This window comes from Sminthopsis crassicaudata, chromosome 3, assembly GCF_048593235.1.
Source record: "Sminthopsis crassicaudata isolate SCR6 chromosome 3, ASM4859323v1, whole genome shotgun sequence".
NCBI lineage: Eukaryota > Metazoa > Chordata > Mammalia > Dasyuromorphia > Dasyuridae > Sminthopsis > Sminthopsis crassicaudata.
Genome location: NC_133619.1, coordinates 123,825,196 through 123,837,882, shown reverse-complemented (window position 1 = coordinate 123,837,882; position 12,687 = coordinate 123,825,196). Strand labels below are relative to the sequence as shown.

At 32.1% G+C, this 12,687-nt stretch overlaps 1 protein-coding gene across 15 annotated transcripts in view; it reads left to right on the top strand.

Annotated features, from left to right (window-relative positions):
• Window positions 1-12,687, top strand: part of RBM26 (RNA binding motif protein 26) — a 95,482-nt gene that overhangs the window by 36,419 nt on the left and 46,376 nt on the right. For 12 of the 15 annotated variants that reach the window (XR_012487789.1, XR_012487790.1, XR_012487788.1 and 9 more), the window contains 5 exons: window positions 1,867-1,978; window positions 3,106-3,265; window positions 10,476-10,640; window positions 11,265-11,396; window positions 12,572-12,643. Coding sequence is in view for 10 of the 15 variants with exons in the window: in XM_074299327.1 (XP_074155428.1) it covers window positions 1,867-1,978; window positions 3,106-3,265; window positions 10,476-10,640; window positions 11,265-11,396; window positions 12,572-12,643 (641 nt within the window). In the remaining 5 variants the exon portion in view is untranslated. The remainder of the gene's footprint in view (window positions 1-1,866; window positions 1,979-3,105; window positions 3,266-10,475; window positions 10,641-11,264; window positions 11,397-12,571; window positions 12,644-12,687) is intronic. The other 3 variants (XM_074299334.1, XM_074299329.1, XM_074299328.1) reach the window with 1 other exon arrangement.

Here is a 12,687-nt window from a genome sequence, read left to right as displayed (position 1 = left end):
AAATTAAACTTGTATTTTTTTTTTATAATGGCCTTTTATTTTTCCAAATATATGCAAAGGTAGTTTTCAACATTTACCTTTGCAAAACCTTGTGTTGCATATGTTCTCCTTCCTTATTCTCCCTTCTTTCCTAGACAGCAAGCAATCCAATATAAGTTAAACATGTGCAGTTCTTCTAAATATATTTTCATATTTGTCATATTGCGCAAGAAAAATCAGATCAAAAGGGGGAAAAACACAAGAAAGAAAAAGCAAACACAACAAAAGGTGTGAAAATAGTATGTTTTGTTCCACATTCAGTCTGCATAGTTCTCTCTTTCGATCAGATGTTTCTTTTCATCACAGGTCACCTCATTGTTGAAAAAGAGCCAAGTCCAACACATTTGTTCATCATATAATTTTGTTGCTGTATGCAATGTTCTCTTGGTTCTATTCACTTAAGATATCAGTTCATTTAAGTTTTTTTTAATCAGCTTGCTCTTCATTTCTTATAGAACAATAATATTGCATTATATTCATATACCATAACTTACTCAGCCATTCCCCAACTGAGAGGCATCCATCTACTTACTTTCCAGTTTCTTGCTACTACAGAACATTTTTTTGCACATATAGGGTCCTTTTCCCTTTTTTATCATCTCTTTGGGATATAGAACCAATAGAGATACTGCTAGATTAAAGGATATGCATAGTTCGATCAGTTTACGATCCCATTAACAATGTATTAGTATCCCAGATTTCCAACATTTATTATCTTAGCCAATCTGAGAGGTGTGAAGTGGTACCTCGGTTGTTTCAATTTGTATTTCCCTAATCAATAATGATATAGAGTATTTTTTCATGACTAGAAATGGCTTAATTTCCTCCTTTAAGAATTGTTCATATACTTTGATCAGTAACTTAAACTAAATATGTTTTATTATTCTTTATGTAAAATACCTTATTTCTATAAAATTGTTAAGCTTTGCAAAACCAAAAAAAATTTGTTCAAGCTATACTGTAAACAAATCTGAATTCTTGATCAATTATATGTATTGAGAGATTATTGTTTCTAGTGATTGTTATTTCAAAACAGCCATTTCTTTCATTTCCTATCTTAGTTTTCTCAAACAAGGAAGGTTTTTAGTCACATGGCTTTATGTGCTATAAGGATTAAAACTGCAAATAATTTAACTTGTGATAAAGGAAGTAACATTTGAATTAACATAAGTTCATTGACTATAGGAAGCTGATAAATGTAAATAACACTTTTGTTCTTTTTTATATTTCCATGAACTTTTTAGGAGTATAGCCTGAGTTTTCTCCTTAATCTACAAATGGTTACATTGTGAAAGATTTTTTTATAATATAAATAAATAACTTTTAAATCAAGAAAAGGTCTACTAGATTGATCACTGCTTCTCAAAGAGTAATGTTTTCAAGTTTGTCTTAATTGTTCATTGAATTCTCTCTAAGTGCTAGTCAACCAAAAACACTTAGGTTGAATTATGGTGGATTATGTGATAGTAAATTGTTTTATAATTCCTCCCCCCCTTTGGTTATAATAAAAGGAAATAATGATATAACTCATTGGGCCATTTTCCACTAAAGAATTAATCCAAAGAGAGAAAAGTTTGGGAACTTCTTGATACTGTAAATATATGTCCATGAGATTTACTTTCTGCATTGCAAATTAGCAAATTGTGGTGGAAATCTAAAGGATAGTTCATTACTTTGAATTAAAGAAATTTCTGTTTTGAGATCCACTTATTTACCTTTCTTTTTCTTTTGCTTGTTCTTGAATTAATCATATTTAATTTGAATTTAAATAGTTGGATTAATGATAAGGTAAAGAAATGCCAGTTGATACTGACTCTCTCCCCACAGAAAAGCCTCCTAATAAAAGCAGTATGAGGATAGTGGTTGATTCAGAGTCCAGAAAAAGAACTATTGGATCAGGGGAACCTGGAGTTCCTGCTAAGAAGACTTGGTTTGACAAGTAAGCTGATGGGGGTAACATTGAGAAATACTACTTTTTATTTACTTTCAGACTGTTAAAAATATTTATATAAAGGTACAACTTTTTTTGGAAACATTTTAGATTATATAATCATCTAATCTCTAGACTATTTTTTCAATGTGAATTCTATGTTTGGAACTCTGAATACATTTTTACCTGTATAAAAGTGTTATAAATGGTTGTAAGCTTCTCAGACTAGTCCACAAAAGTTTGTTTGAATCATACTGTAGTTGAACTATCTTAAATCCTTTAAGCTATTTTGTTATTATTTGTGTCTATAGCCTTTTGGTAAGATTTCTAGGGTGAGTTTGGGGATAAGTATTTTATTGGCAAAAAATCCTTGGAGCATCAAGTTAGAAGGCTTCAGAGGCCTTTCTCCTAAATTTTCCCTTTCCCCCATTTTGTTTTTTGTTGTTTTTGGGGGGCTTTCTTTGTTCTTTGCTTTTTTTTTTTTTTTTTTTTTTTTAAATGTAGTTGACATCAGAGTATAAAAAACTCCTTTGGAACCTAGGACAAAAGATTTGTAAGATATAGTAACAACTTTGGCCTAGTAGTCATAACGTTCATATAAATCTTATGTTCCCCATCTCCATCCTAATATGTTGTTTTTTGAGATCTTTGGGTGGAGTTAATCTAGCTGTTGAAAATAAAGTTGTTCTGAATTATCTATTCATGATGCCTTTGAGAGCTTAGCTTCACTCAAGGTTTAAGGCTTTGCTGAATGAGAGAAAGTAAAAGTTAGAACAAAGCTGGACAAGTCATTATGTGTTTTGTGTGAGAAACTTTTGTTTCTGAATAGATTTTTGGAAGTGAGCTAGTCAAATCTTACTTTCCTGGTATATCATAGCACTGTCATTTTGGTAATATTCATATGAGACACAAGAAGGGAGTTGAGATTTGGAGAAAATAGATCTGATAGCCCGAAGGGGTGGGATAAATACACCAAGGAAGGCCGTGGAAGTGATCTAAGGCTAGTACAAAAACACATAGTGTTGGAGAAAAATCTTTTTCCTTTGTGGCTTTCCATGAACAGTGTTGTTATCACCAATATTGAGTAGAAAAGTCTCTTTATTTTGCACATAAAATAACTTTATATTTTGTTATAGGCCAAACTTTAATAGAACAAATAGCCCAGGTTTTCAGAAGAAGGTTCAGTTTGGAAATGAAAATACCAAACTTGAACTCAGGAAAGTTCCTCCAGAATTGAATAATATCAGCAAACTTAATGAACATTTCAGCCGGTTTGGAACTTTGGTCAACTTACAGGTAAGAATTATAAAGGAATTTCATAATCTTTAGTTGTCATTCTCAACATATTTGTGCTGATAGCACTGTAATCTCACTGATACTGATAGTTTCTATTAGTGCAGATTACCATCTTTCCATTCTTTTTCTTCCTATGTAATCCTTAACCATATTCATCATATCCATAGTGCATTCATCTAGCCTTATGGAAGCTTTCTTTAGGACATTTTGTAGATGCCAGTCTCAATTGTTTAAAGGTGTTTTTTTCCCTTTATTTTGTTAATAATCACTTCCATACATGGATCAATTAGTAGACAGGCCAACAGATGTTTTATTTAGTACTTACTCTAATCTAGAACAATGCTTAGCATTAGGGAAAGAAATAGAAACAAGGGACAGTTCAAAGAGCTTACATTCTCACAGAGGTAGACTACACAAAGAATTGGAAAAGGATGGTGGGGTGGGTAAGAGATTTGGGAACTCACTGTAATATGTCATTGAATGGGCAAGATGAGGCATAAGCTGACTCATCAGAGTAGAGGGGTCTAGAAGCATTACTAGTTAGAAATTAGGAGAAGGTGGATGGGATGGTTTTCTTGGATCAAGCCAGGAAAACTTTTTTTCTGAATGTAACTTGTCTTTAAGTCTTGTATGCTATTTCTTGAAGGTGAAAAAGTATTGATAATGATTTGTACCTCTTCTCTCCTTTGAGTCAACTGTTGTGAAGTCCAGGTTAGCCCCTTGGAGGCCCCAGAATTAGCTGGAGTCAGGATAAGCAAAAGTCCTTGATCTTTTAGGGAGAGAAGTGAAGGGGATGGAGAAGACTGCCACAAGCTCTCCACAACCTCCCTTCTCTTGGACCACCTCCAAAATGACTCTGGCTCATCTCACTCCACCCCCAATCAATCCTTCCTTTACAATTCTCCTTACCCCAAGCATTGAGCTAGCATTAACTGTGAGAAGAGAAATTCCAAACATGCTAATAAAGTTATTGTCCAATAGGTAATTAGCCTTAAGTGCTTGGTTGTCTGATTCTAGTGCACCTGTTCAGAGTTTCAGCCCTTTACAAACTATAATTTTCTTCTTTGGAGATTGTAGTCTTTTATTGTGTAAACACCATATAATATTTTGGTCTTGAAAATAGTGACTTTTGTTTCAACTTTTTTAGCTTGAGACCATGGAAGAGACAGCAGTTTTCTCAGATACATACAGACTGACATTTTCTCTTTCTCCATTCAGCTCTTAGGCTCTGAACTAATAGATCATTGTCCATGTTTTTCCCCCTCCAAGTTTTATGATCTCATATATATATAATCCAATGGATATGCTTGATTTCTAAGTAAATGAACATAGCTCATCCACTAGGTTTTTCCTGTATAGCTTGGTAGGCCAATCCATTTTTAGTGGCCATTAAGCTTATTGAAGATCTCAATCTACTGTAGTTAGTATACCTGCAAACAAGCTTCTGGAGTACTTCTCTACAGGGAGTCTCACTTCTATTTGAATTTGAATTTTGGTTTGATATATTTGATACCTTTGATAAAAATGTCTACCAATAATTCTTTGCTTTATAAATTGAAAAAGTGTTAAAAGTTCACTGAACTGAATATCAAGGAATCTTCTTTGAGAAGATATGTTCCCTCTGTATTTAATACTTTTAGTAATTATGTAACAGTGGCCACAGTTGGATCTTGCATTTTCTGTGTCTCAGTTAATTATGTGAATATGAAGATTAGGTCTTCTATTAAAAAAAAAAAAAAAAAAAGTGCCTTTCTCTTTGTATTCTGAGTAAGGACATTCCTAGTAATAGCTAGCATTTATGTAGTGCTTTTAAGGTTTGTATATGTTAATTCATTTGTTTTTGACCACACCCTTGTGAGGTAGGTGCTTATATTAAATGAGATAGTACTTCTAAAGTATTTAGCACAGTACTTGACATATACTAGGTGTTTTATAAGTGCTTATTTTCTTCCTTGCCTTTTTATCTTCATTTTACTGGTGAGGAAACAGATAGAGGCTAAAAAATTTGCTTAGGATCATATAGTTTATGTGTGAAAGAATCATGATGTGAACTTAAGACTTACTGACTTTTTAAGTCCTTTATTCCCTCCACTACAACACTTAAATAGCTGTCTGAAGCACATACTTAAGACTATTCTTAAAAAGATTTTATAAAGAAAGAATAGGTATATGTTTTGGGAGTTTCTTATGTTTTCCTGATGAGCCTTTTTCTCATATTAATAACTCTGTGATTATTTGAATATTACTTAAAATCTTGAGATAGCTTGAAAATTGATCTGTGAAGAAGAAGAAAATGAAGCTTGAAGTGGTTAAATAGTTTTCACAAAATCATTTTTGGCATAGCTGCTAGTGAATGCAAGTTTTCTGTTTTTCATTACATATAGCAGATCAAGATTGTTGGTTTTAAACTGTTCACTTTTTCTTTTAGCATGTTGGCTACTAAAATATGAGTTCAAATATATTGAAATGAGTTCAAAATACTGAAATATAATTTCACCATTTTCTATGATAAGGATAATACTAAAGAAATACTGATCTGAGTTCCTTTCTGCTGCTTTTAGTTTATGAGAATTCTTTTTAGCTAAATCTAGCTTAATTCAGTTTCATGCTGAGTTTCTACATACTTTTTCATTCTTTTGTGAAAGGCTAATGTTCATAATTCTGTGCAATTCTAGATGCTCAATAGTCATATATAATAAAACATTTCCTTCTTTCTAAAATTGATCTGTCCTTCCGACTTCTCTCTTACTGTTGAGGCATTTGTCTTTCCACTAACCCAGATTTAAAGTCTATCCTCTATTCTATCACTTTTCTTTACCCTCATAATCCATTTAGTTGCTGCTAAGTATTATCAGTTGTCTGGATGAGTACCCCTTTGGGCTTCTCAATCACCCGGGCAATGGACCTTTTGCTTGAGCTTTAAAGGCAGAGCCTTCAAATTAAACCTCCTGGCTTTTACTCTCTCTTTTGTCCTTCCCTTAGTCTACATAGCTGCCAAAATAATCTCCTGGTTAAGAAGCTCATTGGCTTCCTTATATTGCCTCTTGGATAAAATTTAGATTTGTAGTTTGATTCTAGAGTACTTTATCAGAAGTACTTCTGCCTCCCTGCCTTTAAACAGGCTATCACTTATTCATTCTTAAAGCATCATTCCTTCCTTATGTCTATTAAAAAAAACAAAACAAAAAACTATTTTTTTCAAAGTTTAGCTCATCTATTTTTTTTGAAGCCTTTCCTCCTTAAATTATTATTGCTTTTCTCCTACCTTACCATATTTGTACTTAAAAATATAAGCACCTTGGGCATAAGAAAGTTTCATTCATTCATTCATTCATTCATTCATTCATTCAGTCATTTATTTATTTATTTATCTATTTATTTATCTATCTATTTATTTATTTTTTACATTCATTCATTCATCCATCCATTATTCATTCATTCATTCATTCATTTATTTATTTATTTATTTATTTTTAGTCTCTGTAGCTCTAGACCTAGGACATTTCTTGTTGAATTAGATTGTTTGCAAATTAAATTACCCTTGCCTTCCCTGATTTTCTTTGTTCCTTCCCCAATTCATCTTTTTTGTGTGTGTGTGTAATTAAAAATATTAATGGCACACAAAATGAGGTTGTGTAATCTTCATGCCTTCAGTGTCATTTATTTCTTAATTCTTAATCTTGGCCAATTGTGGGTTTTTTCCCCTATCCTCATGTTCTCCTTTGGCTGATTCTTGCCCCTGTTATTTCCTTCTCTGATGACTCTTGTGCTAAGATCTTATAGGGTTTGGGCCTCCTTACATTGGCTGTCATCTCCCTCTTGTATTCTCTCTCTCAAAGTGCTCTCAGTGTTTTGGCTTTATTTTTAGGTAGTCTTGGACTGAATGGAGGAATTGTTCTTTCTTTCTTTTCTCTTTCCCTTTCCCTTTCCCTTCTTTTTAAAAATTGTCCTATCTGGTTCTCTTTCAGATGGGAAAGGGGCATTTTGAAGAGAGCTAGGACTATTCATTTTCCCATTTTAACCAGAATTCTCTTTCCCCCCATTTTTACACCTTAAAATCCTTCAGTATTATCCATCATTCCTTTTGTAATTCCTGTCTCTGATGAATAAGCAGTCCTGTTTTCATCAAAATTAACCCTTCTTCTATCGTTAATTCTATCCTGTCCAATAGTAAGGCATGTTTGTAGACTTGACCTTCTGTATTAAACCAGTTTTAAATCTATTTTGAAATATTTGTCCATCTTTTGGGATAGATGTTTAAAACATTTGTACTTTAAGATAACACCAGGGGGCATGTTTAATTATATATATTTTTTCTTTATTAAAACTTTTTTTATTTTTCAAAACATATGCATGGAAAATTCTTTAACATTAATTCTTGCAAAACCTTGTGTTCCAGTTTTTCCCTCCTTCTCCCATCCCCTCCCCTAGATGGCAAGTAGTCCAATATATGTTAAACATGGTAGAAATAATATGTTAAATCCAATATGTGCATACATATTTCTACAATTACTGTGCCGCATAAAAATCAAATCAAACCAGAAAAAAAATGTATAATGCAAGCAAACAATAAAAAGAGTAAAAAGGCTATGTTTTGAGCCACATTCAGTTCTCACAGTCGTCTCTCTTCATCAGTAAACCATTGGAACTGGTCTGAATCATTTCATTGTTTAAGAGAGCCACATCCATCAGAATTGATCATTGTATATAGTCTTGTTGCTGTGTTCTTCTCATTTCACTTAGCATCAGTTCATGTAAGTCTCCTTTGGACTCTCTAAAATCATCCTGCTGGTTGTTTCTTATGGAAAAATAATATTCCATAACATTCAGGCATATTTAATTATAGCTACTTGACATTAGAATTTAATTTCTCAATTTCTTGACTGACTTTTGGAACTTATATGTGCTTATTTATTAGTTTTTTTTTTTTTTTTTTTTTTTGATTGACACTTTGTCAGTTTTGTTTGTGCAATAGTTAACTTTAGACCTGGAGTCAGGAAGATCTAAGTTAAAATTCAGCTTCACTTAGTCTCTGTTTGCCTCAGTTTCCTCATCTATATAATATGGGAACAACAGTTTATATATATTTATATAATATGGGAACAACAATGAGATTTAGATGAGATAATAATTGTAAAGTATTTAACACAGAACCTGGCACATAATACAAACTATATAAATACTTATTCCTTTCCCCTCAACTTAGGGAGGGGAATGAATAAGCTTAGAAAGGAGAATTCCGTTCAGAGCAGCCTTTTTAGTAATCTTTAAAACATGTATAAAGTATATATAAGGGGAATAAGTATCACTTGTTAAAGACTATGGAAGAAGTGTAAGGTGAAATTTTCCTAGAGGACATGAATTTATTGCAGTCATTATACTGAAAATTTAGATTTCCTAATTTAGTTTTTCCCTGGATATCCTTTATGCTTCCTCTTTTCCTTGGTTTATGCTAAGCAGAGATAGTCTTTTATCAGTTCCATAAGGACCAATCCTTTATTTGTTTTAAAATCATGTTTATAAGATATGTACTCATTATTGTTTATTCATCTGATAGAAGAGATCTAGCACACAGTCCAGGTTTGAGTCCCAGTGGATGATGAAGACTTCCTGTATATAGATTTTTACATCTTGTTTTTGGATCAAGCCCTGAAATATTGTAGTCCTTCTGGGAAGAGAGTCTGAAAGGAAGATTTCTAAATTTTTCTTCCAATTAGCATCTTTAGAATATCATCTGTATCCAATCGACTCCAAATTTGAACACTTGTTATATTGATACAGCACTGAACGAGATTAAAAAATTATATAGATCTTTGTTATGTGTTCTTCCTTCAAAGAGTTTTTATTTGACATGTTCTAGCTCTCAAATCAAATTTTAACCAAAGCAATATTTTGAAGATTAAAATAGTTTTAAGAAGTAGACCAATTTTTGGCACTTTATAAAATTATGTTGGATCTAGAGATACTGAGTGTAGACATACTGTTAAAAGTCTTTGGTTGAAATTATCTGCTTTAAAAAGCAATTCACTTATTTCCTACAACTCAAGAAAAATATAGTCATGGTTAGTGAGTTCATTTTTACTTAGCATAGTGGTAACTGCAATCTGAGAAGTTAGATTTGACTGGAGGTCTATAAATTGTAGATCCTAACTTCCTATCCTATATTAGATCTTCAAATCTCTTTAAAATTTTTTCTTCATTACTGATAATATATTATTATTTTTGAATGTAGGACATACTGCAGTTGAACTACATTTTTTGTTAGAAATAACTAAATAGTGGCATGTGATATTTATAGGATGATTTAAAGTTGGTAACATGTTTTACATTCACTATCTTATTTGAATTTGACAATGGCGAAACATTCTGATAGCTTCAAAGAATGACCTAAGTTGTCACACACCTAAAGAAATATCAGGCTGGATTCACATCCAGCTGCAGTATAGTGCTGACTATTCTATGTTACTTTTTATTTTAAAATGAAGAATAATAGCTCACTACTTTTTTCTGCTGACATAATTGATGTGTCTGTATTGCTTACCTTTACTGACATTGATAAGCTTAATTTTGGGTAGAAAATATGTGTATGATATGATTTACATTTTCACCATAATCTGCCTTGGCAAAGTTCACATGATTATCTATTAGTATAGTTTCATTACAGAATAAGGTTAGAAGGATTTAAAAGAAGGTTATCTAAAAAATATTGGTTTTTTAAATTTTTGTGACAATTAAGGAAGACATTTTGTCTTTGAGTAAAGAACTTTGGACTTAGAAGCAGAAGTGATGATTCCAAGTCTTGGATCTGTCACTTAACCTCTTAACTTAGTGTACATTGTTATTGTGAGGAAGGCTATTTGTAAGCTGCCAGGGACTAAATAATAAAATGTGGTGCCTTCCTACTTTTGCAATCTTTTTTCATATTATTCTCTTTAACACACTCTTTTTGTTCTAGTCATACTGGATTTGCTAGCTTTTTTTGTGTATAGAGGACATTCCATCGCTCTTGTTTGTCTTTGCACACACTGTCCTTCCATCCTGAATTATATTCTCTCCTCACTCGAGATCAATTATTAAGGACTACCAGTTTTGTTGTTGTCTCTGTTACCTTTCATCTAGATCACTATGTCCTATGTTTGAATCAGTCGAATTGGGAGTTATTTAGAGATATATGTTTAAAATGTCCCTTGTCTTCCATTTTACATTTTAGGTTGCCTTTCATGGTGATCCTGAAGGTGCACTTATTCAATTTGCAACATATGAAGAAGCAAAAAAAGCAATCTCTAGTACAGAAGCAATTCTGAATAATCGTTTTATTAAAGTCTATTGGCACCGAGAGGGAGCTGCCCAGCAACTGCAAACATCTTCCCAGAAAGTAAGAGGAAAATTGTGTGGGTGAAACAATAGTTTGCTGTTTAATTTCTACATGTATCCAGAAACACAAATGAGGTAGACTTAGTCTCTTCAAAAGATCTGTAATATGAAAATCAAATGTTGGGAGTTTATGTTTAAAAATCTTATTTTGGGGGGCAAGTAGGTGGCTCAATGGATAGAGCACCAGCCTTGAAGTCAGGAAGACCTGAGTTCAGATCTGGTCTTAGACACTTAATATTTCCTAGCTGTGACAGTGGACAAGTCACTTAACCCCAATTGTCTCAGGAAAAGCCAAAGCAAACCTTATTTTTTTGAAAATCATTTATTGAATAATTTTGTCCTGATAAAACCACAGTTTCTCTTAGCCTTTTAAAAAGATTTAGGGGAAAAGATCTCTAGGCATTTGTTTTACCTGTGTACTTAAGTATTAATTTTTTTGTTATTTAACTTAAAACTTTATCTGAAAACATTTAGAACTGTGAAAGAAATTTGAAGGTTAAGTTTGTGATAATTTGAAAGTCTTTACATGATTTAGTTGATTCTTATTTTTCTCAGTGCAAATCACCTTAAAATTAATTGGTTTAAAATTGTTTTTGTTTTTTGTTTTTTTGTTTTTTGTCCTTAGGTTATACAACCTTTAGTCCAGCAGCCCACTTTGCCTATTGTGAAGCAGTCTGTGAAAGAACGATTAGGTCCAGTTCCTTCAAGTAATATTGAACCTGCAGAAGCCCAGAGTGCCAGTACAGATATTCCTCAGGTAATGCCTATTGATCAAAATGACAGTTCTTTAATTTATTTTTTAAATTATTCATTCTTATTTTAACCAAATTAAATACAGGTATTCAGGAATTTCCACAAAAACTTGCTATTATAAATCCAAATTTTTGTTAGTGTTGCCATCTAAAATCCAAGTTAAGGCTATTGGAATCCCTCTTTTTGTGAAATAACAAAACTTTCTGAGAAGTAAAATTTTGCTAATCAATTTCTGTTTTCTTATTCAATTTAAAATTTTATCCTTATTGAAAATTTGCTAGGAAACTAGGTAAAAAAATTTCAGGGAGGATTTAAAAGTAGAGGATATTAGCTAGACTTTTCAGAAATTTGTATCAGTTTTCCCGCTCTAACAACTCCCTATTTACCTGCCCTGAAACCTGGATCATATGATTTTCCTCCATATATGAAGAGTCTTGTGATTCTTTATGTACAGTTCTAGTAACTGGGTTTGCATCTCTTCTCAGTACTTGTACTATCTAATTGGTTTAAATTATGGTACCCCATTAAATCTATCTAAATATATTTAATTTAAATATATTTAGTCTGAAAATTCCTTAAGTGCCTGACATTAGGGTAACTAGCCATTTTTTGTGTCTCCAGAACAAAGGATTTTGAATCTTTAATCAAATGGAATTAGGTGTTAAAATTTTCAGTTGAATATAGAACCTGTTTAGCTGGATTTTAAGAAAGAAATATTTTATCTGGGGATAATTAAAAAAAAAAAAAAGCTTTAAAGCATATTTAAATGTTAAGAATTTAAAAAATTTACCATTTAAAGCAATCAGTTAATTTAATAGTAAGAATGATAAATAAAATCATAGATTTCTAGAGCTAGGTAACCTTAAAGATTAGCTACTCCAGTATCCTCATTTAATGTTTTTAATTCTCAGTAGTTGATTATAATGCATGCTGTTTTTTTTTGGTTGATGTCCTCTCCCCCAACAATTTATTAGAAACTTCCAAAATATTCTTTCCCTTTTGAAAACCAAGGCAAAGCAAATTAAAACGCCATAAATGTTGTTAGTACCTTCACTCATACTAGTTAAGTTCAGTATAGATTAATACATTTTAAACAGTGGCAAACAAAATGTTTGTAAGTCCCAACAGAATTATGTATGCTTGGGGAAACACTGAATGTGTCCATTTTAATTTTTTTAGAATGTAACTAAGTTATCTGTGAAGGACAGGTTGGGTTTTGTATCAAAGCCATCTGTTTCAGCAACTGAAAAGGTAAGAAGAATAGCATGATATGTTTATTTTGGCTTCCTTATTGT